Source organism: Lygodium microphyllum, chromosome 13 (genome assembly GCF_053477565.2).
Source record: "Lygodium microphyllum isolate KBCC chromosome 13, Lygodium_microphyllum_v1.1.10, whole genome shotgun sequence".
NCBI classification, from domain to species: Eukaryota; Viridiplantae; Streptophyta; class Polypodiopsida; order Schizaeales; family Lygodiaceae; genus Lygodium; species Lygodium microphyllum.
The window spans coordinates 24,415,002-24,442,716 of NC_141147.1; the positions used below are offsets into that span (position 1 = coordinate 24,415,002).

The 27,715-nt window shown below is 42.6% G+C and overlaps 1 protein-coding gene across 3 annotated transcripts; it reads right to left on the reverse strand.

The window, feature by feature from the left end:
- Positions 1–367: 367 nt before the first annotated feature.
- Positions 368–27,715, reverse strand: LOC148026425 (uncharacterized). Of its 3 annotated transcripts, none has more exons than XM_087690448.1 (6): positions 27,558–27,715; positions 11,558–11,695; positions 1,693–1,785; positions 1,334–1,563; positions 1,141–1,194; positions 368–855 (listed from the first exon to the last, which is right to left on the reverse strand). In XM_087690448.1, the coding sequence occupies exons 1-6, from the start codon at positions 27,628–27,630 to the stop codon at positions 718–720; spliced, it is 726 nt and encodes a 241-aa protein (XP_087546574.1). In that variant the 5' UTR covers positions 27,631–27,715; the 3' UTR covers positions 368–717. The 3 variants fall into 3 exon arrangements, with proteins under 3 accessions (XP_087546574.1, XP_087546573.1, XP_087546572.1); XM_087690447.1 differs by having other exon boundaries at positions 368–921; positions 11,558–11,689; positions 27,558–27,713; XM_087690446.1 differs by having other exon boundaries at positions 369–921.

A 27,715-nucleotide genomic window follows, 5' to 3' on the forward strand; every position in this document is an offset into this window, starting at 1 on the left:
CTAATCCCATATGGCTTCAGCCGCCTCCTGAAGAGTAAGAGACTTCCCACAGCAAAGGATGTTTCTCTGGCATTTCTTTTACATGCGGAACAATCTTATCCACCAGTCTGCAGACGACCATATTTATTTGGACTAGCAGGATGAGTGCAAGGGTCAGACCTATAAACCCAGTCTTCCAAAGGCAAGTGAGCATAACAGAGCCATCATTGTTGCTTTTATTCTGTATATTGTCTACTGTGTTCCATGTCTTGCAGTCTCTACTCAATTTTCATTCCACTAATAAAAGGATAACTAACATCTTTGAAAAAAATGATAAAAGAGTTACTTCTGTTGGAATAAAATGCACATGGTACTCCATTTTCACTCCCCTAATAGAATGAAAATTTATTTGCAAAAATTTGGTGGGAAAGAGTTCATTCTGCTGGATTGAAATGTACATGATTCAATGATAAAAGCCTGTACAGGTACAGTCACCAAAGTGCTGTGATTGATCTTTACTAACAACTGCCTGGTTATTCAATATTATCCAGTTTAGTTCTGACATCAAGCCATTTGACCTCTTAAAACTAGCTCTAGCTCTTGTTAACCTACTTTGCCTCTTTCAATACAGCCCCTGAAAGGGGAATGACAATCGAGAAATTTTCAAACTCAATTTCAAGGTCTCAAAATTTTGATATTCCGACGTAAAGCATGATTAATGGTCTGGCATATAGCTGTTCACCATTGATGAGGAGGCAAAACAGGAAGAAGTGATCCAAGATTGAAACCGCCTGTTATGGAAGAGGAGGAAGAGTAAAGGACCCACCAATCTCCAAGAATTCCAACTACAATCATCTTCTGTGTTAATGATGATATCTGAGCAAGACAAAAGAGCGCGTAGTCACGTACTTCAACATGCATCACCATCGATGCATTACTCAACTGTGAAAAGTCATGATATGACAAGTAAGATTGAGTCTCAACACATACAGAAATTGACAAAAGCTTTACAGTGCAAGAAGCTACAGTCGCAAGGGTCCGGTAGCAGTACCACCAAAACCAAACTTTAAGACCAATCACATGACAAGATGTTCTATGGATAACTTTGTCAACTAGAAAGGTACAGAATTCACTGCACATGGAATCTAAAGTACAAGGTACCTGAGCCTTCAATCGGTCAAGACCAAACTTGTGTTGAGCTGCCTGTAATCTTTTCTGAAAGTACAAGCCATCTGAAATATGAGTTTTTGTTTCTCTTCATCCCCTTAAAATTAGACTATCACATCCAGGTACCAGAACCAATGGATTCACTTCAGTAAAGCATAAGCCACCTCAGTTACCATGTGCGCATTACCTGCTCAACCCAAATGTAGATAGAAGAAGGTGTCGGTTTTGTGCTCCACAGGAGGAACACCAAGTTCACAGTAAGGGATACAGGATAGTGCCAACCCATGACAGCTGTCATTACAAGTAACAACGGCACCCAAAGCCGCCTAAGCCAAATTAACAAAGGTGAGTGTCCCTCATCCCAATCATTCTGATTCTCCTGAACTGAAGGAACAAAGATGTTCGACTTATCTATGGCTGCAACCATAATTAAAACATCCACATGGTTAGTTAAGGAAAAACTGACCTAATTATACACCAACATACACATCAAAGGCAGAAATCAGGTAATACAAACAGCATGATGAGAGCATGTTACTCCCTTACCCTCCTCACACCTCACTAGTTTCTCGCTGTCAAAACATACGCTTTGAAGGCCTGCAGCTGCTGCCAACCCCAAGATGGATGGAATTCGCCTACCTATACAAAAGAAAAGTTAAGCCACCTACTCAGAATTAAAGCTACACCACTAATAGTGTAAACAATCCTACAACTTATTTTCATTCCTACTATTTTGTTGCAAACCATAGAAATGCTTCTTGTATCATGTACTAAAGCCTAACAAATTAGAATCTAAGGTAAAAAGATTAGAGATTAACAATCCGCTGACATGACATGTTCAGTAGTCTCCTTAATGCTCTCTCTCTCTCTCTCTCTCTCTCTCTCTCTCTCTCTCTCTCCACTAAAACCTAACAAATTAGAATTTGAAGTAAAACAATGGAAGGTTGACAACCTGCTGACATGGCATGTTCAATAGTCTCCTTAATGTTTCATCCCCTCCCCCAAAAAACAAACAAGGCTTCTAATCCCTTTTCAGATGTCTAAGGTCTACAAAGCACATGCATGACTCCAGAAAGTATGGACCAAGACCAAACAGGGCCACACCCAGGCAAAAACCCCTAGGAAATGACATTAGATCTAAGACTTACTGGATGGTAATCCAAATCTCTCCAGTAAATATATATGATAAGCTTCCAATAAGGATCAGCAAGTTTGAAAATGAGATGAGTTTATGAACACATTAACAGGTGTCAAACCCACCAAAGAGATCCCACAAAAGGAGTATTTGCCTCTTGAGATTGCTGGAGAATCCTGTAAAGTTCAGAGCAGTCTGTCAGGACAAGTGCCCAGAGATCAGCTTGAAACTGCTTCAGGGCAGCACTTACCAAAATCAGAACTTCAGCATGAAACACAAGGTTCTTCACAAGTGCAAGAGCGCTGTGGTTGTCTACCCATAGCAATGTAGGTCCTCACTGAGGGAAACTAAACTCCACAAGCATGTGGCAAAGCCACACTATCTCCTATGCAATGGAACACAATGTGCAATACTCAAGCCTCCACCGGTGAAAGAGTCACAGCAGGCTGCTTCTTACTTAATACTGCTCCAAGAGATCGCTGCTGATCTGCCCCTCCAGAGAGCAGTTACAGATTTTTTCAATAGCTGACCCCTTGGCAACTGCCACCTTAGACACTACATCTCCTACTGACAAGTGCCATCAAGGGACATCATCAGGTGGCATCACAATAGACAGAGCTACAGCATTATGCAAAGCACGATGCCCTAGGGTTCTTGCTCGGCAATGCAAGCATGCTCATATGCGACACATTCGCATCATGATTGCTCGTTACAAACGATGATTACCATGTCGAGCATAGTTGTTTCCGTACAACGTACGGTACTGTTCGTACCATACGATCCGTACGGTATTGTTTGTACCATACGATCCGTACGGAACCATACTGTACGTTTTCATACGTTAAAATTGGCCCTTTTTGGCCAATGTGGATCCATGTGAAGGATGGACCAATGTTACATACAACGACATAAGGACAAAAGATTGATGAAGAGAAAAAGAGGATTGATAGAGCCCTTGATCCTATTCGGGCCGCATGGATAAAATATGGTTGCCCCATTCTCACCGACTAATGGAGTGATTATAAGAAATGGGGCATCATCAACATACTCGTCTCATGTCCACTCGGCACTTACTTGTTGCAGGCTATAGATACCGGCAAGAGGGGGAGGAAAACAACAGGTGCATTCATCTACCACCACATTCGACAAGCTATCATTGAGGTATAAATTGCCTTTTAAATTTGTTTCACTTTCTTTCATTATGATAATTTATTTATGCATAACTATCTATCTCCCTATTCTAATTTCTCTCTAATATCTATCTCAATTCCCTCTTTCCCCCCGAGCCCCAAGGCCCCCAACCCCCATCTCTCTTCATTCTTGAATCTTGAAACTTGAAACTTGAAAGGCTCAACTCTCTCTTTCTCTCTCTAACCTCCAAGTATTGTTAGTATACTTACTTGTAACTTGTAAATTGTGGTTGTAGGTAGGCCCCTCAAATGTGATGCAAGTTGTTACCAACAATGCATCGAATTCTCGGCACATGGGCCATTTGAGTGAGACTGAGGTGTGGACTCCATGTGCAAGTCTTTGTTTGGACTTGCTCATGGAGGACATTAGGAAGCTCAAGTGGGTACCACAAGGCACAAAGAGCAACTCTCCAGTGTGAGCCTGTGGAGGAGTCTTCATGACAAAAGACAACAAAGCCACCACGAATGAAATGTCACGTCGAGTGTGAATAAGCCAAATAAAAGATCCCATAAGTCATTAATAGTGGGTAGTATTTGAAAGGGGTTCACCTACTGAAGTAAGTTTGGACTCAAGGTCCATGAGGCAAGAAATAGGCTTTGCAAGAAGCCATGCCAAACATCAACAAAAGCTCAAAAATGTAGTTTCCCAAAGAGAGAGAGAGAGAGAGAAAGAAAGAAAGAAAGTTATATTAACGTCTTCTAAAGACCAAAACTGGTCTATGAGACAAATTGTAATACAACTGATGAGGTCCAGCTATCCAAAATAAAAGTGCTGAATGAAAAGCTAAAAACTGGAAACTGAAAATACGGTGCTGTGAGTGTGATAAGTGTCGTATATGTGTATGTGCGTATGTAGCTCTGGTACTCCAGATAATGGCTACAAAAGGGGAACAAATGTCGGCTGTGATAGGGGAACAACTGTCGGCTGTGATAAAGTGGTGCGATGTGTATATGTAACAGATGCAGGGAGATATACTATCCTGGGATGTAGTAGCAGTCGTCGAAGTCGCTAATAGCAGGTGATCCCTCCTGGATGCAGGATGTGGTACATCGGCGGTGGAGAAAGAGCAAACTGGAGATCTGAGATCCAATGTGTCGAGTGTCGTCGGATCTCAGTCTGCTGTCGATGTAGATCAAGAATCCTCCGGATCTCCTGTCGGTGTGGCTGTGGGGTTCGAAACCCCCGGATCCTCGTGCGGCGTCGGGTACGCTGGTCCTCAGCCTGCTGTAGTGTGAGCCCGGAGGTCTGGCTGGAGGCTGGTATAGTAGCTCTCACTCTGTCTGTCTGAAAGAACTGTGTAATAGTCGTCTGGGTGGGCCCCTCTCTGACCGGGACCCGCTGTGTGCTCTGCTCTCTGATGTGCCATGCCTCTCCCAGAAAACGGCCAAATGATCTCTGATCCATATCAGTCATACATCCCTGAAGTGAGCTGCTCAATGTGTATCTAGATCTCAACTCTGAGTATGCCGGGCATCTGAGAACAAAATGCTCCTCACTCTCCACCTCTGATCTGCAAAGGGGGCATATCCTCTCCTCCCGTGGGATGCCACTGGCTCTGCCACTCTCAATCATAAGCTGATGTGATGATACCCTGAGCTGTCCAATAAGAACTCTCAATCGATGTGGCATATAGATCTGCATATATCTCGGAATCTCTATGAATCCCTGCTCTGATATGCTCAAGAACTGTGTATAATAATGTGCCATCTTCGATGGCAATGGCTGTGCAGGGCTGACCCATGTCCTCTGTATATAAATATGCCATATCTCCTGTCTGATGACTCTGTTCCTCTCAGAGAGAGAGAGAACTCTTGCATGTATACAAATTGAAAGATATAGATTGATAATAATAGGTGAGATGAAAGAACAATGGTTAGGGCCTCATTATATAGGCCTAGGGTCTACCCTAAACCTTTGGCCCTCATTAAAAGTTGGGAGATGTAAAAAGTGTTCACACCTTTGAGACACACCTAAGGTACACAAGGACGTGTATAGACTAACATTTACCACCAATCACACTTCCACGAGCCTTGCACATAGAGGTGGCTCTTTGACACATTGGTCACACCAACCATGATGTATGGTATACCCATTTGGACCCTTGGTTTGGCTACATACGTATAGACATAGATTGAGAGACCATGGATCACCATGTTTTCATGGATGATTCACAACAAACCATCAGTACCACATGAGATCATGACAGCGGAGTTTGTTGCACCCCCCATGATGATAGAGGCTCTTTTTCAAACCATCAGCTTCATACATAGAGTACGTAGCATGCATCCAGATAGTCTACCTAGGAGAGCCCTTGAGGCCTCTAGGCAGCTAGCTCAAGCAGGACATGAGACTTCATGGTATACACCAGTCAAGCAGTGGCTCACAAGATACAATATCAACATGGACCAACTCTGCCCCTTTCAGTAGTTGTTTATACATGATACATGGATTTCACCCCGGCAGTCGCTTCCCTCAAAGATGTCATGCTAGAGAGACCACTTCATGAAGACTACAACGGATGGCTTCATTGAGAGACCCGGATACCTAGATGTGTACATGCCACATGAGATGCGGATAGTCATTGACCAGCTTTGGGTATCCTCTCATCAATGTGAAATCAAGATCGGGAGGGCAGCCCATTTTCCCAAAGCTGAGCAGACCTATAGATTATTCCAAGAGATTATGGAGAGCAAGGAGTACTACATCTACAAATGCAAAGCCTATAGTACAATCCGAGCTAGATACCCCATGCTTTTTGGAGAAGAAACCTCCCAGACTAGTCATGGAATCCCTAGACCACCAGCCCTTGGGCCAATTTCTAGTCGAGATTCAAAGGCTCCACACATTATTACTACAGGCTAGCACTAAGCAGAGAGAGAAATGCCAGTCACAGCTCACCGACTTCTTGCAAATAGGGACTCCACACATGGCACCTACACAAAGAGCAATGATAGTCTAGAGAGTTAAGGAGATCAAAGCAGCACGTTGACCGCAGATACCGGGGTACCAAACACAAATGCTACATTAAAGAGAGATAAGGGAGATCCACTAGTGACATGAGCAGTGCACAGAGTTGAGGGCTAAGTCCAGATACTAACCCGTACTATTTCATCAATGATGTATGGCATAGTCTACCCACCGATCTTGGTTGGGTGAAACTAGATATATGGACATTACTTAGCCACACAACTAGACATATATGACTTCATCCTCTTGTTGTATCCCAATATGGGCACTATTTTGTCTTGTACATCACTTGAGGTTCTTTTCACAGTATATCTTTGATCATCTTTTAGCATGTCACACTTTGACATCTAGTGACGATCAACATTGGACATGGTTTTGTCTCGTAGGTCAATTTTGGTCTTAGAAGACATTAGTCTATGTGCGTGTGTGTGTGTGTGTGTGTGTGTGTGTGTGTGTGTCTCTCTCTCTCTCTCTCTCTCTCTCTCTAAAGTCTCATGAAGAGTCGACTAACGCTTTTGATTCTTGAATTTCTAGAAGTCATGGCTTTCTCAGGATCAAAGCATTTGGGCAAAAAGTGATCTCATCATAGTTGATGGGACAAGGTTGAAAAAGTAGACCATTATGCATCAAAGGAAGGTGTATGAGCAATTAAAAACAAGAGGATCCAACTGTGTGAAGGAACACTTATGCCATGTTGACATTGGAGGCCAAATAAATTTTTGTTAGCATACCACTTCTAGTGTTGTCAATCTGTCATCTCCCAGTTGTGAGTTCCTGTCAAAGTCTGATAGAGACATGGCAGCTCTGGCATTTTAGTGTGCATTTCTTGAGTTTCTTGAGCATTTTCTGCATTTCCCAACCTATGCCACCCTGTCAAGCATTGCCCTACCTCCTCGGATTTTCTTGCCACGTCGGCCAACATCAGGTTGGCCAGTTCCGCATGTTTTCTACTATTTATCGCAAGTGTTTTAATTGGGACAAATCATATTTTGCAGGTTGCTCCTTCAACTTTAAGCATACTCCGTCTCGGATGTTGTTGCTATCCTCATCATTTGCAGCTAGATTTGGAGCCCTCATTGACACCTTGGGCTGCGTGGAAGGGCTGATCAATCATTCCGATTGTATTCAGCATTTATTTCAATCAGTGCTTATTTCTTTCTCCCTTCATCCTCTTGTTGTCTCCTTCTCGCTATATTCGTATTTCTTCTTTCATTGCGCATTCTCACATGGTATCATTGAAATCACAAAGCTGATCATCATTGCAAAGACCACCCTAGATTGCCAAGCGTCTCTTCCCAATCAGCATTTTGCTGAAAACACAGCCTTTTGCTTGGAGGCGATAGTCTTCCCAATGCCACATGCCAATTTTGTTCATCATTTTGCTGTAAATCTGGTTTCTTGCTAGTGGCAACATTCTTCCATAGTTAGGCGACCTTCCTCTACTGCAAACAGTGCCTCTCTTGTAGATGACAATCAGCTTTACTAACTCAGAGAATGAGGTCTCTCATCATTCCTTTGAGAGACAGCCAAGATTATTGGAAATCAAGGTCTCTCGTTTCGATTCCTCATTTGGAGCGACCCTCCCTTCATGTTTCCAAAAAGGCTGGGTCTATCGGCTTCAAGATGCCTTACATGGCACCTGTTGTTCAAGTGCCCATGCTTCCTTCTTTGCCCAAAGAAGACAAGTTGGATGGTCCCAACTATTCTCTCTTCCACCTTTGGGTATAACAAACCTTCTGTGTATCAATTGTTACCAAGACATATTGGCTCAATGATTCCAAATTAATTTAATGTTCATGTACTTTAAAAGGCGACTTGTATTATTCAAGTGTTTCAAAATATGATTAAATGTTTATCTTTCTATTTAAGGGTGGCCAATGGCCATAACGCCCTATAATTATTCTTGGATCGTCATTGACAAGATGCCCAAGAGAAATCAAAAGTTTAGTAGGGAGTCAAATTGATCAAGAAGCTTAGATGACTAAAACTTTTAAATCAGATAGTCACATTGACTAGAAGCCTATATAATGAGTGATTTCAGATAGTGAAACCAAATGCTCATGATCAAAGAAACAAACCATGAACCGGTGTGCATATATAATGAAGCTCTCCAAGAGCTAAATTTGGAAACTCCTAAAATTTAGGAGATTACCATTTTCAAAAGTTGATCAAATGGAAATTATGTTCACGACAAAGGCTCTAGAATTTTGCGAGAAACAATTTTGTCTTTAGCAACTATCTCAAATTCTTAATCATTTGAGAGATTTATAGAGTAGAAAGTTTGGAAGCTTCCTTTTCTAGAAAAGCAGTATAAGGCATCTGGACATGTGTCATTTTGAAGAGACAAGTGTCCCTAAACTTGTCATTTTCAACAAATACTTGTCATCTGTAACCTCTACTTTTCACTTTTGAGCACCCAAGCCCCACACCTATATATTAGAGATCTCTCTTCATTTGAAACAAGCTCTCATACTGAAACTTCAACCATATGCTTCATACTCTCCTATCTATCTCTCATCCAAGAAACACTTTCTATTTAGCTTGATCTAATCCAAGCACTAGAGAAAAAAATCAACCTGCTGCTCGGAGTGTAACGTGTCCGCCTATCGGCTATCCAAGCACCTTATAGCAGTCGAGAAATGAATCTAAGCATTGCTGCCCGACACTCCCATGGAATGTTGGAATTGTGAGGATTTCAGATGCCAGCCCATCTATTGTGAATTTGGGGCAGCATTTGACCAATTGGGGTTCCATTAGAGCAAGTCCTAGGTGAAAATCAAGGGGCGATTTGCCCGAATGCTTTGCTGATTATTGGAACAGCAAGGGGCTTTTGAATCAGCCAAGGAGATTGTGAAATCTCGGCTTGTAATTTATCCATCAGCAATTGAAATTAAAGAAATACCGAAAGGGGCGCCAATTTTGGGGCCAACAAGGTGTCCACTGTCCAAGTTTATGAAGGTAAAGTGAGCATTTCAATTTATGTTCATTTGCTAATTGTTGTAATTAAGTGCTTAATCAGGTTAAACCACCCTATCCGAGAAGAAAGGCTGGTTTCATGGTTCCATTGCTGGGATAATCACTCAATCTCCTGATTTGGTGAGCCCGAGGCACCTGATTGCAAGCCAAAGCTTTGTGCTAGTGCTGATTTTTGTGCTCAGCTGAGAAATTACAGCAACATGTATTCATATAGAGAGATGGAATCAAGCAGTGATGATGCCTCTCAATATGGACATTCTCATGGAAATGAAGGAAATGCAATGCCTAATCTTGAACAAGGTTCTCATGATGGACAACAAGCTGAAAATGTTGCTGTTGGGCAAGATGCAGGGCCTTCAAGCCGTCATGAGGTAGATGACCAGCAAAGTGAAGAGGAATTTGATGACCAGTTCAAGAATCGGATGAGGACAGCAGCAAATCTCTTTGCTGAATTGGCAAAGGATCCTCAGTTCACCCGATTTTTGAATGCTCTGAAGAAGGACAGCAAGGGCAAGAAGAAAAAGTCAACTTCTACACCTTCGGGATAGCAAGATCCACTGAAGGTAGTGCCAAATCCTTCGCTTGAAGCTCCTAAAGAGGCCAATGAAGCTAAATAGTTGGTACCTATGGGGCAAGGAATGCAAATGCAAGGCCATTATGGAAGTGCTAACCCAATGGATTTTGGACAGCCGGGCATGCATGCTATGATGGGGTAGCCATGATACTTTGGTGGTAGCACGATTTTTCATGCAATGGTTGGCGAAGGGCTGCATACGGGAATGCATGGCACAAATCCCTATGGTATGCAACAACCAATGCATGGTGTGCAAGGCCCATTGTTTCATCCTTCTTGTATTCTAAGTTCTTTATGATACTTCTAGCTTCAACCTAGTATCATCTAACTTCTATCCTTCTCCTTTTGCCTAGTAGAATGTTTCTTCTTCTCCTTTGACACCTTGGTTGACTCCTTCAGTTTTGTAGTTGATGGGTTAGTCTTCTTGATAGTATTTTTATCCTCAAGGGTAGTATCATTGGGGCATTCTCATTCCTCTCCTTGAGGGTAGTAGATGTTGGGATACCCTTCAATGTAGAGATATTATCCTCCGTGGTGGTAATTCCTGGGATAATCTCCAGGGTAGTAGAAGACTTCTCCTTGGTGGTACTCAATGGGGTAGTCTTCGAGTACTCTTCTAGTGGGTATTTAGCTTATGAGCAGTAGTCTTAAGGTTGGCATATTTTCTTGATGTCGAATCTTATCCTAAGTTACCTCACCTTTCAAGTAGCAAGCCCACTTTGGTTAAGATGGGCTATGTATAACCTTATCCACATTGCAATCAACTTCCTCTTCTCCTATGCTGTCATGATCAACATTTTTTTCCCTGACCATCATTGTCTTCTCTCTTATCTCTCCTCAATAAGATTTCATATTATCCTACCTTTTGCAATCTAGCACGCTCGCTAAGATTACCAAACAACATGTGCAAGGGATGTGTATTTAGATTCTTCATGTTCATTCCATATCAGTCTTAAGTTTCCTTCATTCTCATCTATGTTGTTATTCTCTCTCTATGTTCTTTCTTGCTTCTATGTTGCAAACTAACACACTCCTATTGCATTTCATTTGCATCTATCATCGATCACACATAAAACATATGAGTTTTATCTAGAATCAAAGGATTGTACCTAAATAACTACTCACACAAGCACAAGCTTCCATGACCCTATTATGGGTGATCATGAGTCAACAGACAATGTTCCCAATGAGCTTATCTCACACAAAATACTTGTGCATGTTGCAAAACAAAACATTGCCTAATCATTGACCATATGAAGAGTGTGAATCCTTTAAGAGATAGAAATGAAGTACAAAAACATGCAAAGAGCTACCGTTCCTGAGCTTTGACTTAAACTATACAAACATATAGCAAACATGCACAAGAGTTACTGTTCTTGAGCTTTGACTTAAACTATATAAACACATAGCAAACATTTGTTACTTATACTCTATATTCTAATACGAGAAGCAAAAGCATACTATAATTGCTTGCAATACTGGAAAACGTTTCAATAAATTAAAAAAGATTGACAATGACATAAAAACAAGACAGGTTGCAACCAATTGAGAATCGTTATCAAACTCACCCAGTTTACAGGAGGCTTGCTGCCAAAATACCGGAATCCTCCCTTGAGGTCCCTTTCCCCAATTATACAATGGATATAGCTTTGTCCCAAAGTAAGTGGAAAACCTAGCTTGATGAGGGCAGAAATGACCACCTATAGCTTCATTAAAAAAAGATAATATTCAACCCACAAAAAACATCAAGTCTTCAAGCAAAAGAGTCCTGTAATTCTAATAGCATACAATACAATCCTTTTGTATAACATGCCATACAAGAGATATACCTATTGAGAACAGTATGTAATTTTATGCGACACGATACCACGAGAATCTTACATACTACTAAGATTGAACCCCCACTAGCATACGCAATGGCATAAACCACATTTAATAGGAAACCTTTCACAAATCTCACAAGCTCAACTAACAAAAAAGTACAACCTTAGAGGGGAGAATCTGCAACATGAATGCATAATGGCAAATAATTAACTACCACTCAATTGAAGAAGAAGCATGGACCACAACATCGAATAGTAACAAGCATCAAAATGACAAACAACAAAAGAGCACAAGACACAAATGAGCTCAACCAAAAACTAGAATGAAAAATACATGCATAAGCAAATGAGAGATATAATATCAAATGATTTTGCATAGCCTGAGCTAAATTACCAAAATGCCTAATTGGGCACAAAACTCAACTAAAGGGCATCCCATGAGAGCAGTCCCAAAGGATGAACAGAGGCAGCCAATGGGCAACCGCTAGACTTTTATAGCTTAGGGAAAGCCATGAAGAGGCAACAAGTATCAAGGCACTTACCATTCAAGCTTTCAAGTGTCTCTCCGCTTGTCTCAATTCAATCACCACCCCTATCTAATCTTGGGTGGGTATGAACACCCAAGTATTCCATATGTTCAAGAATAAACAGCAAGGAAAAGCCTTCCTATGTAGTAATCTCCATCTACTTGTCAAGGATGCACTCTTGAAGGAAGTGGCATTTGATCTTTATCTTCTGAAAGAAATTTAGTGTTGAAAGAATGTAAGATTGGAAGAGAAGGGAAATTTTCATCTTGATAATATGAAGAAAAGAGGATTGTACAAGGTGCAGCAGCTTGCAGACATATGTAAAGATGCACACCAACTTTTGCATTACGTGTATTTCGGCATGTATATTGGAGACCAGCCCCAACATTCCCCTTTGGCTCATGGGTGATTGACCTATAACACATGCAAGTCCTATGGGAAGATCTTACCTTAATTAAGGGAATATCTATGTTTATTTTGTCAACAATCTGGTCTATCATGTTGGTCATCTGTCATGAGAATATGTATTTTTGAAACCTCACTTAACATATAGATTCACTTTTAAACACATGGTTAAGTAAATGTTGCACATGTGAGATGTAACTAGGGTTAGAGTAAATTTACGAGCCTAAGACCCTAAGAAATCACGAGATGTCAAAGGCAAAAGTTGTTATAAGTTATTCCGCATAGATACTTGGTGGTATCTGGTACTAGTTGTTGGTCTAGGTCATTCATTTGGCCATAAGTGTCACTTGGTAACACTAGAGAAGTAGTGTTTAATGGTACCTAACACCAATCTGATGGTCAAAGATGGCATAGAGCCACTCAAGCATGGAAATTGCCTATTCAATTTAATTATTGGCCAATCACATTATTTTTTAAGGCACTGTAATAATTATCAGATTAATTTTTTGTATTTATTAAAATTTAATTATGGATAATGCTGAAAAAACCATTTAGAAAGGTTGCCATTGGTCAAAAATGCCCATGCAAGACTCAAAATCGTCTTTAGCGGCCGAAGAGAGGCATTTTCATGCATTCAATTTGTAAGAGAGAGGGAGAAGATGCAGCTCGTCTGATTTGCAGCCATTGGAGGACCTTTTGAGGCAGTCAAGGGGAGGAGAAGACCAATCAACAACAACTGACAGCATCTATAGGTTGTTGAGACAGGCCAACAGCAGTAAATGACAAATTTTCTTCAGTTCTTCGCGGAGAAAGTCTGAACTTTCTCTCTTCAACCTTCTCTCTCATCTCCTAATCTTTCTACAACCTTGCTCCAAAGATTACACCATTGAAATCACCAGAGGATGAGAAATTTCAGATTTCTCTGCTGTAAACCCTAATCTGCAGCAGAAATTAGGGTTTACCAACAACCTCAAGAAGCATGTCAAAAATTGGAAGCTCCTAGACCTGATTCAACAAGACTGAAGCTGTTTTTAATCAAATTCAAGTGGAGGAACCAACAAATCAATGAATTTGGGGCATTTTCCATCTCCATCAAAGCGGGTGAAGGCCAATTGACTACCCGAATCAAGGGAAAAATCAGATTGAAGACTTGCTAGTCATTTTGGACAGCAAGGGAAGTTGGAATACCGAAAGGGATTGGGAGAATCCCATTGTACATCAACTATTTCTTCAATTAAGTTAAAGAAATACCGAAAGGGGAGCTAGTTTTGGGGCCAATAGGGTGTCCAATGACCAATATTACATGGTAAAGTGTGCATTGCAGTTTTGTGAATTTTTTAATTGTTGTAAATAGTGCTTAATCAAGTTATTTACCACCCTATCCAAGGACGAAGACTAGTTTCATTGTCCAAGATATAGAAAAGTCTAAAAAGAAGAGGAAATGACATTATTGCAAGAAGCTAGGTCACTATATTGATAAATACCGTAAGAGATTAGTCAAAGAGAAGAAAAAGGACTCCGGTTTGACTGTCCAAGAGACATCAGCCAGCAAATCTACTGATGTGATGCTTTAGCCAACTTTGTGGAGGAGAACTATGCATTTTTTACTTGCAGTTATGATTCTTCGACAGCTGATTCAACATTTAATGCTACTAAAACGTAGTAAACATGGTATTTTGATAGCAGAGCTTCAAAGCACACCACTTCTAGGAAATGTTTGTTTTCCTCTTTGCATTCAACCCCTGTTGAAAAGTGTCACGCGTGTTACATGTGCGAACAGCAACAGTTATAATGTTTGTGGCATTGGAGTAACTATTACTGCTACAGATGGTTCTGGCTTCATGCTTCTAGATGTCTTGTTTGTGCTTGGCATTACAAAGAACTTGTTGTCTATCTCTGCTTCTAACAAGTATGGCTTTCAGGTCATCTTTGACGATGACCAATGCATTGTCAAAGACAAGGAGATGGATTATACACTTAGGCTATCTTGGACCCTATATAAGGGTTTGTTTTTGTTGGATACCTATAATGCACAATCTCATGACGCTCTAGCAGTCATTACTCTATCGCCCACTATGCACAATGTAGAGCTATGGAATGCTAGCTATGGACATATGAGTTTTGGGAGTTTGATGACCCTTCAAAGGTGTCATATGGTAGATGCATGGCCTCCAATGGAGACTCCACCTCCTCATGCATGCGAGGGATGTATTTTGGGCAAGATGAACAGATTTGTCTTCAAAAAGAAGTAATGCATGTTGTTTGGAAATCGCAGCTTATTTGCTCTAATATTTGTGGTCCCATGAGGACACATGCACTTGGAGGTCATCTTTACTTTGATACATTTATTGATGACTACTCTCGGTATACATGGGTGTATGGACTGAAAGTAAAATCTGATATGTTTACGCATTTTAAACATCTTGTTGCAAAGCTTGAGGTTGAAACTGGGTTGAAAGTGCAAACACTTCACACAAATAGAGGGGGGGAGGGGGGGGGGGGGGGGGGGAGGGGATTACATGTCTCGTGCTTTTGGGACATATTTGCTTGATCATGGCATTGTGCATCAAGCCATTATTAGAATGACTCCTCAGCAGAATAGTGTTGCTAAAAGAAGAAATCGCACTCTTATGGAGATAACTTATTGTATGCTCAAAAGCAAGAGACTACCTCATGAATTTTGGTTAGAAGGCCTTCAGTATGCAAATCATGTGTTGAATCGTGCACCCACTAAGGCACTAAAGACAATCACCCCTTTTGAAGCTTGGCATGGCAAAAAACCCAAGGCTGACTACTTTCGAGTGTTTGGTTGCATAGCCTATGCACATGTTCCGAAAGAGTTTTGTGGTAAGCTTGATGACAAGGCTGTAAAATGCATATTTGCTAGCTACAATTTGGAAAGAAAGGGCTAACGCTTGTATAAACCACGCACAAAGAAAGTTTTTGTTAGTAGGGATGTCATATTTGCTGAAAATACTACATTTTCACATGATTAGTTTCAAATGCCAGTCACCCATGACATTGGTGATGTCTTTGAGGGTCTCTAACCACTTTCTTTGGAATCTGTGCTTGCTGTAACTAGCCAAACAAACATAATATGGCAAGTTGTTGCTGCGCCATTTGCGCCTAAACAACAAGGTATTGATGATGGTTTGCCACATGATGTGGAAGATACAGTACAGCATGAAAGGGCTGCTGTAAATGCAGCAAAAACAGTCCTAAGATGGCTATTACTAACTCTCCAAGAGAGTAACATGGATGCTCATTTAGCTCAACGCACTAGAAGGGCTGCTAGACATGCAGTACACGATGCAAGGGGAGCCTATTTGGCTGATTTTACAGAAGTAGATGATTGTGATGATCATGTATTTATAAGTTCACTATTGGATGATGATGAGCCTACTTCCTTGGACGAAGCTCAATAAAATGTACATTGGATGCATGCCATGCAAGATGAGTTCGACTCTATTGCCACTAACTCTACATGGGATCTTGTGGATTTACCACTTGGCAAAAAGGCCATTGTCACAAAATGGGTTTTTAAACTCAAACACAAGGCTAATGGTACCATTGATAGGTACAAAGCACGGTTGGTAGCAAAAGGCTATGCACAAAAGAACCGCATAGATTATAAGGAGACTTTTGCTCCTACATCCTGTATGAGTACGGTGAGATGTGTAATTGCTATGGTTGTAAATTATGGTTGGAAGGTACATCAATTGGACATTAAGACAACATTCTTGAATGGGGATTTGCACGAGGATGTTTATGTGTCGCAACCTCCAGGGTTTGTAGTTAAGGGGAAAGAGCACATGGTATGCAAGCTAAACAAAGCTCTTTATGGTCTCAAACAAGCTCCTCGTGCATGATACTCTAAAATTGATGCATATTTGGCCAGCAAAGGGTTCAAAAACAGTCCAATTGCTCCCACTCTGTACATTAAGAATGAAAGGGGATACTTGCTGATTATCATTCTTTATGTAGATGACATACTACTCACTAGACCTTCAAAAGCAAAGATTGCAGGTTCCAAGGCTGAATTAAAACATGCATTTACTATATCAAATATGGGCTATCTACACTATTATTTGGGGATTTAGTTCACTCAAAACCACCATGGTATCATCATGTCATAGTCAATATGTGGATAAGTTGTTACATAGGTTTAATATGCAAGATTGCAAACCTATATGCACTAATATGGAGCTAGGCTTAAAGCTATCTATGCATGATGGTGAAGAGATGTATGGTGTTGCAATTTACAGCCAAGTTGTTGGTTGTCTTATTTATCTTTGCAACACAGGCCCTGACATTCAGTATGCAATAAATATCTCAAGTGAGTAGATATATGCATAGCCCACGAACTATACATCGGCAAGCTATTAAGAAAATCTTCAGATACTTGCAAGGTACTAAATCACATGCATTATTATTTCCTACGCGGGGGGGGGGGGGGGGGGGGGATTGCAATGACAGGCTTACAATGATTCAGATTGGGCTGGTGATGCAAACACTAGGCAATCTACGAGTAGACACTGCTTCTTTTTGGGCCATTCATGCATTTCATTGCTAAGCAAGAAACAACCTATAGTGGCTACCTTGTCTTATGAGGCTAAGTACATGGCAGCAATTACGGCAATAGTGGAATGTGTATGGTTGCACAGATTGTTGACTGATCTACATTTACCATTGGAGGGTCCTACACCCATTCTTTTGACAGTCAAAGTACTATTGTAGTAGCACGAAATCTTGTGTTTCTTGCACGAAACATATTGAGGTGCATTACCATTATGTCTGAGAGAGATACTATGCAAGAGAGATCAGCTTGATGTATGTTTCTACACAGAAAAATATTGCAGAAATTTTCACCAAGGCACTATCTTGTGAGAATTTTTAAGGCTTTTCGCAAGTCGTTAAACTTGCTACCCTTTGGTGATTGATCATTCCTGTACTTTACCACATTGGCGATGCAAGGGGGTATTAAAATTTGCCAATTCCCCAATGTTTTAGTCTTTAGTTCTTTTTCAATTCTTAGTGTGAACACAACTAAAGTTATAAGTTGTGTCACCACTCTTAGAGTTAGAGTTAGAGTCAGTTAACTCTAGTTGAGTTAGAGCTAGGTCTATCTTAGACCTATCTAGTACCTTTCATTCTCATTCTTTCAATTCAGCAAGTACACTCTACTCTTTTGCTTCAACACACTCTCATTGTCTCTCTTTTCTCTCCTCCATAGCTAATTATCATTTTCCAACAGTGGTTACAATCCCCCTAAAACATAACTCCTTTGTGAATTGGAAGGAAAGGAGATAGAAAAAAATATGACTCATTTCGGATTAAAATCTGGGTAGAAAACCCTATACCATTATTTAAAATAAGTGATGGGAAGGTCTTAGCACATGCGTATACATGGCCAATATCTAATTCCAATCACCTAGATTTTAATATTTTTAAAATTTAAGCTTTTATTTTTTAAAAGTTTATTTTTTTTTTTAAGATTTTGTCAGGATAAAAATCCCCCCTCAATGTTGATGTTAGGGACATCGCAATCAATGTCAACCACTTGCGACGGTATCGCCAAGCACTAAATGCTCGGTAAATCATTATACACCCAATGTCGAAGGGATAGAACTCGAGCAATCTTCAAGTCATCAAAGGCCTTCAATCAATGGTGGAGGGCTCTAGAACAAAAAGGCCCAAATTTCAACTGAGTATTTTATGAGACATTGAATCTCAAAATTAAAAACTCCCAAATATATATAAACTGCCCCTCCATAAATCTTTGTTTGAAAGGAAGTATTAAAACTTACAAATGAAGGTTAATCAAATAGAATATTATTTCGATTGTGGTAGCTCTCAAAGAAGTGACGTATTACAAGAGGATGATGTCAATGGCGGAAGACACGTTGATCACAAAGATACAGGCAGCACATGCAAAAGGCTACAGATGACTTTTCACAAGACCGTGATTCGGCAAACATGCTAGTGATGTGTATAGGCAACAGATTAGACGTGGCTGTAGACAAGTCTACTAGAGAAGGCAAACCGAATAAACAAGCAAGAACTAACACAACAATCAAACAAGTGGCAACCAACAGGTCTGTCGAGACAGTCAAGAAGCTGTTGAGAGAGGAACAATGGAGTAGCGTAGATGTGTGGGAACTGACTGTCGAGGCTACTGAGGTGTCAAGGACTTGAAGCAAGTAGGGGCTATTTAGCACAGCAATTCCTCCTCCTCCTCCCCCTCTTCTTCTTCTTCTTTTGTTGTTATTGTTAATGTGTAAACAACAGTATTGGCAATGCCTCCAACTATCAGGCTACTAGCATCAAAGGCAATGTCGCTAGAGTTGAGGTAAGCAAGTAGTAGGCAGTAGCACCTTCCTTTTCAGCGTTAAAGGAGCTGCAGTAGTGACACACGCAACATATGAAGATGACAATGTCAACACAATCCATCGAACCTCTAATACTAGTGTTGGATATGGAGCTTGCATGTGTGACAAGCAAGCTATGGTGGATGGAACTCCATGGAGAGTTTTTTTTTTTCCGAGGGGGGGAGAAAGCGAGTCCTCTTGCGCATATACAAGCTGAAAGAAATAGATTTATAATGATGTGTGAGATGAAAGTACAAGTGAAAGGGTCATAATACATAGGCAAAGCTCTGTAGCTAACCCTTTGACCCTTATTTAATGCTAAGTGGTATAAAAGGCATTCACACCTATACTTGCATTTTTACACACAAATAATGTGTGTTCACACACAAGGATAAATAAAGCTAACATTTCATACTTGGGCATCCATCTCCTCTTTGCTTATGGTCTTACGAGACTCAATATCACAATTGTCTTCACCAAGCAAGCTCTATTTGTTGAGAACTCAACATCAAGAGCCATTCTTGTGATAGATTGGCAAGAGAGGGAGCTATATTCGCTCCATTTTCCTTCTAGTTGAAGGACCCTTCAAGGCATCTTTACATTGTTGCACTCGTTCCCACATATGCACCACCCATCCCACTGGTTCTACCGCATCCCCCACCATCTTCTCTAGTGTTTCCCTCATACCCCTCATCCCATTCAAAGGGGCACAATTTTGAAGATGCAACAATGGATTCCCCAACCCTTCTCTTTTCAAATGGGAATTTCCAAGATCATGAGGAGATTCTTCAAGGATTGCAATCTTCTATCCCCCCTTTCTTTTCTCATCAAGCCACCATCCCCTATCGCTTGCATGCCCATCCCATTGTCATTGGTTCCTATTGCTCTTTCCTAGTAAGTTATGGTGCCTTTGATAGCTCCTCACTATCCTCTCTTAGTTGGGTCAATGGCTTGGCTCACCCATTCCCGACTAGACATCATTAGAGTGATCCGTTCAAGGCCTCTCCACTCCAATTGGCCTATAATGGTCACCTGTTTGATTGATATTTCATTTGGAGAGGCCCAAGGGGGTCTTGCTCCTTGGTTGGCAATTTTCATCAACAAACTTCATCAACAATGGCACTCCTACCGATTCATTCCATCTCCTTTCGCCTTCTACCACATCCAAGATCTGAGAAGGGGTGTTAGCAATCATGTGTATAATGTATGGTCATCTCCTTCCTATGAGTCTCAGTTTGAGTTAAATGAGAACATTACGAGCTCTAAAAGTGTATTTGTCCATCAATTCATTTGTCCCAAATATTTTAGGTGAAGATCCAATCCTTGCATTTCTCACCTAGAAGCCTAATTCCCTCATTTTCGAGTAGGCATTTGTAACAATAGGCAAGGCAAACATTATTGGGCAGTTGGGTGACATTTAGTGCATTTTATTTGGCACTTATGGCATTTACAATAGGTGCAGACTATCTTAATGCAAGCCGATCAATTTCTCCACCATGTCCTATTTATCGCTGCCCCTCCCACTCCATAGTCAATTAGTCAAATCATTGCCAATCCTCCTCATACTTCTATCCCATTCGTCCTATGTCCATGTCCCACCATAGTGACACTCCGAGTTGCATGTTGGGGCTGATTGATACCAGGCTTGTATCATTCAGATTTTGGTCAATTTGTTCCTTCAGCTCTTCGTGTTCCTTTTGTCTCCTTATTCTCATTCACTCCATGATTTCTTCTCTATTCACTCAATGTTTGCTTTCCTTTCCAATGTGCACTCTCACACTCTATAGAATAAGATTTAAGAAGGCTTATTAGGACACAATTTCTATTTTCATACTTCCATACAAGTGCTCCCCTAAATAAATCAAAGCCCCTTGAATTATGTGTGAAACGCCTAAAATATTGTAAATGAAAATGGACACCTAGTAACCTATGTCAGAGTGCAGCGGTGCGGAAGCGTAGGACTGAGAGAGAGAGAACGCAAAGAGAGAAGAGAGAGAAAGAGACAGTGGAAGATGAAGATCTGCTGTATAAAGTGTGCTGAATACAAAGATATGCAGATATATACACGGGCGCAGTGCGCTGGACTGCGTGTCTCCACCTCGACGATGCAACCTGCTGTTCACCTCGAAGTCCGCTGCAGTCTGCACTGTCTCTTGTCTGAAATCTGCAAACAGAGACGGAATCTGCGCGTGCCACCGGTCTGTAATCTGCGAGCAGAGAAGTGTGGGAGACTGCTGGAGAAGTCGGCTATTTATAGCCAGAATCTGGGCAAAAACAGGGCGCCAGAAATAGCATGTCGGCTGCACCTCGGATGAAGTGGTACTGGATCTCTATGTGCTTCGTCCGGGCATGAAAAACAGGGTTCCGTGCCAAGGCAATGCAACTCTCATTGTCACATTGCAGCAAAGTAGGACGAGTCTGGGGGCACCCAAGCTCCTCCAATAATCTCCGAAGCTACACAGCCTCACATGTGGTGGAAGATGCGGCCCGATACTCCGCCTCAGTAGATGAAAGGGCTACCGTGGGCTGCTTCTTGCTACTCCATGAGATAACACCTGCACCCAAGGTAAAACAGTAACCTGTAGTAGACCGCCTGTGGTCCACATCACCGGCCCAATCCGAGTCACTCCAACCTGCAAGTACAAGATCTGAACCATCTATCCCTGCAGAATAATGAATCCCTAAATCAGACGTCCCCCTCAAATACCGAAGTATCCTCTGAGCAGCCTGCCAATGCACCATCTTAGGTTCACTCATGAACCCTGCCAAGAGCCCAACAGCAAAACAAAGATCAACCCGAGTGTTGAGAAGCCAAATCAAGGATTCAATCAACTGACGATAGCGGGAAGCATCCGCCATAGGAGAAGCTGAATGAGAAGTGGCCTTCCAGTTCGGATCCATAGGAGTAGAAAGGGTCCGACAATCCTCCATCGCAAACGATACCAAGAGCTCCTGTACATATCTCTGCTGAGAGATGAAGATCCCCCTATGAGACTGATAAATCTCATGGCCCAAAAAGAAATGGAGTAGACCCAAGTTCGTCATCTCGAACGTCTGATGTAAAGCTGACTTCGTCTCTTGGACCTGCTGTGCATGATCACCTGTGACAATCAAATCATCAACATACAACATAAAAAGCACACAACCATCCTCGGAAGTGTGAACATAAAGCTGCGAATCGGGCTTAGAACGCCGATATCCCAACTGAGACTGGAGGAACAAATCAATCTTCTCGTTCCATGCACGAGGAGCCTGCTTGAGGCCATACAAGGCCTTCTTCAACCTATAGACTTTCCCATCTGAGGATCCAAAGCCAGGAGGCTGCTCAACATAGATCTCCTCCTTCAAATCACCATTGAGGAAGGCCGACTTCACATCCAACTGGTAAACAGGCCATCTCCTATGGCAGCCAAGGCAAGAACAGCTCTAATGGTCGCCATACGAGTTGTGGGGGCAAAAGTATCATGACAATCAATCCCTGGACGCTGTACAAAACCTTTAGCAACAAGGCGAGCCTTGTGCTTATCCAAAGAACCATTGCTAAGGTATTTGGTCTTGAAGACCCACTTGACGCCAATCACCTTCTTATTCGGGGGGCGGGGCACAAGTGACCAAGTGCCATTCCTCTCAATAGCTTCCAACTCGGCTTCCATAGCTTTCTTCCATGGTGCGGACTGTAAAGCCTCCTTCACGGAGGTGGGCTCTCGATCCCGCATAACACGGGTCATCAAACAATAGTTAGAGCAAACAAGCTCCATAGAATGTGCCTGGTGCCGCCGTGACCACCGCGGACCATCCTGCGGTCCCCACTCCTCAGGAACCCCCTCGATCCCTGAATCACGGAGTGTCACGGGCCCAGCGAGGAGGAGGCCGAACCTCCCCTCGTCTCTCTCCATCAGCTGAAGACTCTGGAATATCTACCAGTGGTAACGCCTCAGGGGTGACCGATGGAACAGTAGACTCTGTGTCAGAAACAGAATCATAATCAAAAGACACGGGCTCCAATGGTACTGTAGCAGGAGCCCAACTCTCCCCTGGATCTCCAAGAACGGGATGCTCCTCACCTGTTGATATAGCCGGAACCTCCACAAACCGCACATCGCGACTAATGTACACATCCCGCTTGACGGGATCATACAATCGATAGCCTTGGGACTGGGAGCTGTAGCCAACAAATACCTGTCTTCGGGAAGCTGCTTTAAATTTATCACGGTGAGCCTTGGGAATGTGAACATAGGCATCACACCCAAAGACCCTAAAGTAAGAAACATCTGGCTTTGTCCCAAAGTAAGCCTCAAACGGGGTCATCCCTTCAACGGCCAAAGTGGGGGAGCGATTAAGGATGTGGACTGCAGTAGCCACAGCCTCGGCCCACAGAACCTGAGGGGTCTGTTGGTGCTCCATCATGGTGCGCGCCATCTCGATCACACTGCGGTTTTTCCATTCAAGAATGCCATTTTCTTGAGGAGTGTTGGTATTGGCAAACTCCTGGTGAATACCTTTATCTGCACAAAACCGAGCAAACTCATTAGAAACAAATTCACCACCCTTGTCGGATCGCAAGGTCTTCAACTTCCGGCCCGATTGATTCTCCTCAAAGAGAAGCCAATCCTTGAAGTGGGAGAAAGCTTCTGACTTTAATGCCAAGAAATAGGCCCATGTCATCCTGCTGTAGTCATCTACGATTAGCATGAAGTACGAGCTCCCACGCAAGGACTCATTCCTCATAGGGCCACATAGATCCGTAGATACAAGCTCCATCGGTGAAGTAGACTGCCGCGAAGCTGTGTGGGGAATGGCATCCCTATGCTGCTTCCCCCGAATGCAGAAGACACATGGCTGCTGGCTCACCACTATATCCGGCAATCCTCGAACAAGCTGTCCACGTGACGCCCTCCGAAGATAATCATAGTTGAGGTGACCAAACCGAGCATGCCATAACTCTGACTGTGACTGAGAGGTAAGAAGAAGAGTAGAGAGGGCGGTGGAAGACTTCAATTTATAGATGCCGTTCTCCTCATATCCGGATGATAGAACCTTCCTCGACCCACGATCAAGGACTCGCACCATAGTACTGTCAAACTCCGCCAAAAGTCCAAGGAAACAAATCTTATGAACTGACAGGAGATGATACCCTAAGCCGGGTACATGCAAGACCTCTGAGGTATGGGTACCACCATGTCCATCTGGAATAAGCTGCATCTTACCCCGACCTGCAATAGATACTGAAGAGCTATCTTCAATGAGAATCTGCCCACGCGAGGGTCGCAACTGGGCGACACCATCTGATGAAGGAGTCATGTGCCGGGAGGCACCACTATCAACGATCCACTCTCGAGCCTGGGGAGTTGTCATCGCAGCATCAGAAGCATTCGATGAAGAGTCCTCAATGACAGCTAAATGAAGAAATGCAGCTGATGAGGGTGCAGCCACCGCTCCAGAATCCTTTGTGTCCTTCTTGTTGGTGTCCTTCTTGTCTTTGTCAGGGCAATCCTTCTTCCAATGGCCAGTCTTTCCACAAATATGACATGTGGATTCTTTGTCCTTGTCCTTGTCCTTCTTTGACTTGTTATTCCCCTTCTTCTTCTTTTGGTCCTTCCCCTTCTTCTGAGAGGCTTGACCTGTCAGCGCCTCCGACTTGGAAGCATTCTGTCCCTTTAGCTGTTCCTCTTGGTCCAAGACCATAGGAACCAACTCTTCCCACCGAAGAGTAGACTCTCGCCCCGAAGCAATAAGGGCAGAGTAGAATGTACCGAATCGTGGCGGCAACTGGGACAATAGTGTGATCGCCATGTCTTCGGAGAAAATCGGCTTCCCCGCATTCTGAACCTGCATCTGAAGCTGCCTTAGCTTGTTGATGTGCTCCCGCAGTGAAGAAGACTTGTTTACGGACAAGGTACGCATCTGTACCTCCACAGAAACCCGCTTCATAAGGGTCATCCGATTGTACATCTGATCAAGCTCCAGCCATATCTCCCGAGCCACCGTCAAGTGCTCGATGTGAGCGATCACGGCTATAGTACAAGATAGAAAAAGAAAGGAACGAATCCTGGCATTCAGTTTGTCCCAATGAGACTGAGCCTTGGACAACTCCGCACGAGCATCGGAAGAGAGTTTGAACTCATCTCTTACCGAGGGCCGGTCGATCTCCTCCTGTACAAGCTCCGCCAAATCATAAGACTCAAGGATGGCCAACATCATGACGCGCCAAATGCGATAGTTGTCGCCGTCGAGCTTCTGATCTGCGGGAAGAGCTGGTAAGACAGGCACCTTCCGGTCCATAATCGACTGGAACTCCAAGTCAATCTTTGTAGACATCGTCACTTGTAATGCCTTCACAAATGCAAAAGCAGCCCCCTCTGACTGTGAAAACTCAGCTTGCTAAGGCTCTTCCGCGTCCTGAAACTTCTTCACCCGCCGAAGGCGATGAAAAAGCAAAACCTGCACTTGTAGGCTGAAAACTCAAACTTCCTCCACATCAAACAGCAGCAAATCCACCACCTGGACTCCTTTACTGTGCGCCCACGCTTGCCTCAGCCTTGTTCCGAGGCGCAGCCCTCCTGTCTCCCCTCAAACGCTGAAAACGCAAATTTGTGTCGCGATAGAAACTCCTCTTCAGGTTAGTTTTGCGCTCAGTCAGCCCTCTAACACTGCTCTGATACCATGTCAGAGTGCAGCGGTGAGGAAGCGTAGGACTGAGAGAGAGAGAACGCAAAGAGAGAAGAGAGAGAAAGAGACAGTGGAAGATGAAGATCTGCTGTATAAAGTGTGCTGAATACAAAGATATGCAGATATATACACGGGCACAGTGCGCTGGACTGCATGTCTCCACCTCGACGATGCAACCTGCTGTTCACCTCGAAGTCCGCTGCAGTCTGCACTGTCTCCTGTCTGAAATCTGCGAACAGAGACGAAATCTGCACGTGCCACCGGTCCGTAATCTGCGAGCAGAGAAGTGTGGGAGACTGCTGGAGAAGTCGGCTATTTATAGCCAGAATCTGGGCAAAAACAGGGCGCCAGAAATAGCCTGTCGGCTGCATTAAATGCAGTCGACTGCCTGCACAGGTCGGACTGCCACGTGCAGTCCGACTGCACATGGACAGCACCTGTCCGACTGTACCTGCTGCACAGGCTGTGATCTCCTCTAACAACCTAGGGGCATCAAATATGAACTATTGCAATTCAGTATGTACAATAATGTCAAGTGTTATTTGTCCCATTGGTAAGAACATATTGGATGAACCATCAATTCTGCTTGTACGGCAAGCTTGGAGATTAGGTCAATTTTGATCAATTTGAGTACCAAAACTTCCATATTAGCAATGAATGTGTCAAAGAACATTCTGTACAAAGTGTGATTGGAAAAATATATATCACTTGCCTTTACGATATCTCAACAAGTGATAGGAACCCTAATTTAAAGTTTGTTCACATGTAAAGGGAAAACCCTCTTGGTATGGAAGGAATAGAGTTACAATGTGTATGTTTGAATGCTTCATTCCCATATAATTTTCAACTTGCAAAACATCAAAGAATAAACATAGCTTGAGTTCTTATTTTCATTGCATAACGTATAGTGCACATAGCATGTTTACACATAGGCCCACATTAAGGGTCTAGAACAAATTACTTCCACATCCACATGAAGTACACCTAGCATGTATTATGTCCCATCAATGAGTCTTACACACCAAGGTACACTTATTCATGAATGCAAAGGCATAAAAGATATTTGTTTTGGATAACGTGCCTAGAACATGAAGTATCGTATCAGTTCCTCGAGTAATCATCATCCACAACAAAATCATCCTCCATTGCCATGGCCCGTTGGAACTCCCTTTATGTGAGGAAGTTTGTGAATTTTTCATATCAAAATATGTCAGCGTCAAGACGCTACCATCTGCATCATTTCCAATTGTATTATGCTCCCCTCTGCGTATCCTCCGCGTGAGCTAGTTTGACACTTGAGATTCTGACTTGTATTTACTAGAAATATAAGCGTATCCAGAAAGAATAATGATATATAAGCTTTCCGCATTCCTTACATCACAAACGTCAGTCTAACGACACAAACAGCTGCACCGTTTCCAATTGAACTGTGCTCTAATATTCAGGGCCCTTCTCCACTTATCCTATCCTGAAGCTAGTTTAACCCTAACGACTCTGACTTGTATCTACTGAAAACATAAGCATATCCAGACAGCATAATCACGTATAAACTTTGTGCCATTTTTTAGCTAAAAGATTATGGACACCAATGTGACTTGTACTTGTTCGTAGTATGCGGAAAACAGGCCACTGTTTCCCGGATGTATGCAAATGTATGCTCACGAAAGGACAGCCATGAACTCACGGATCAAACATCGACAGGAAGCCATCGTGAAAATCAGGAAGATCGTTGAGAAAAGGCAAACATAGGGGATAAAGTGAAGCAGAGACACGTACAGGAGGAGGACCGAATGATGGTGGCGGAGATGAACGATAAGCCGGCACGGGGGAGCAGCCTGGCGACCTGCATAGCTGACCTCCGCGAACCATGTGCACAGCGTCCCTCCTTACTTTCAGAAAGAAGGAGCCCGCCCGTGTCCCCCGTTGGGACTGTC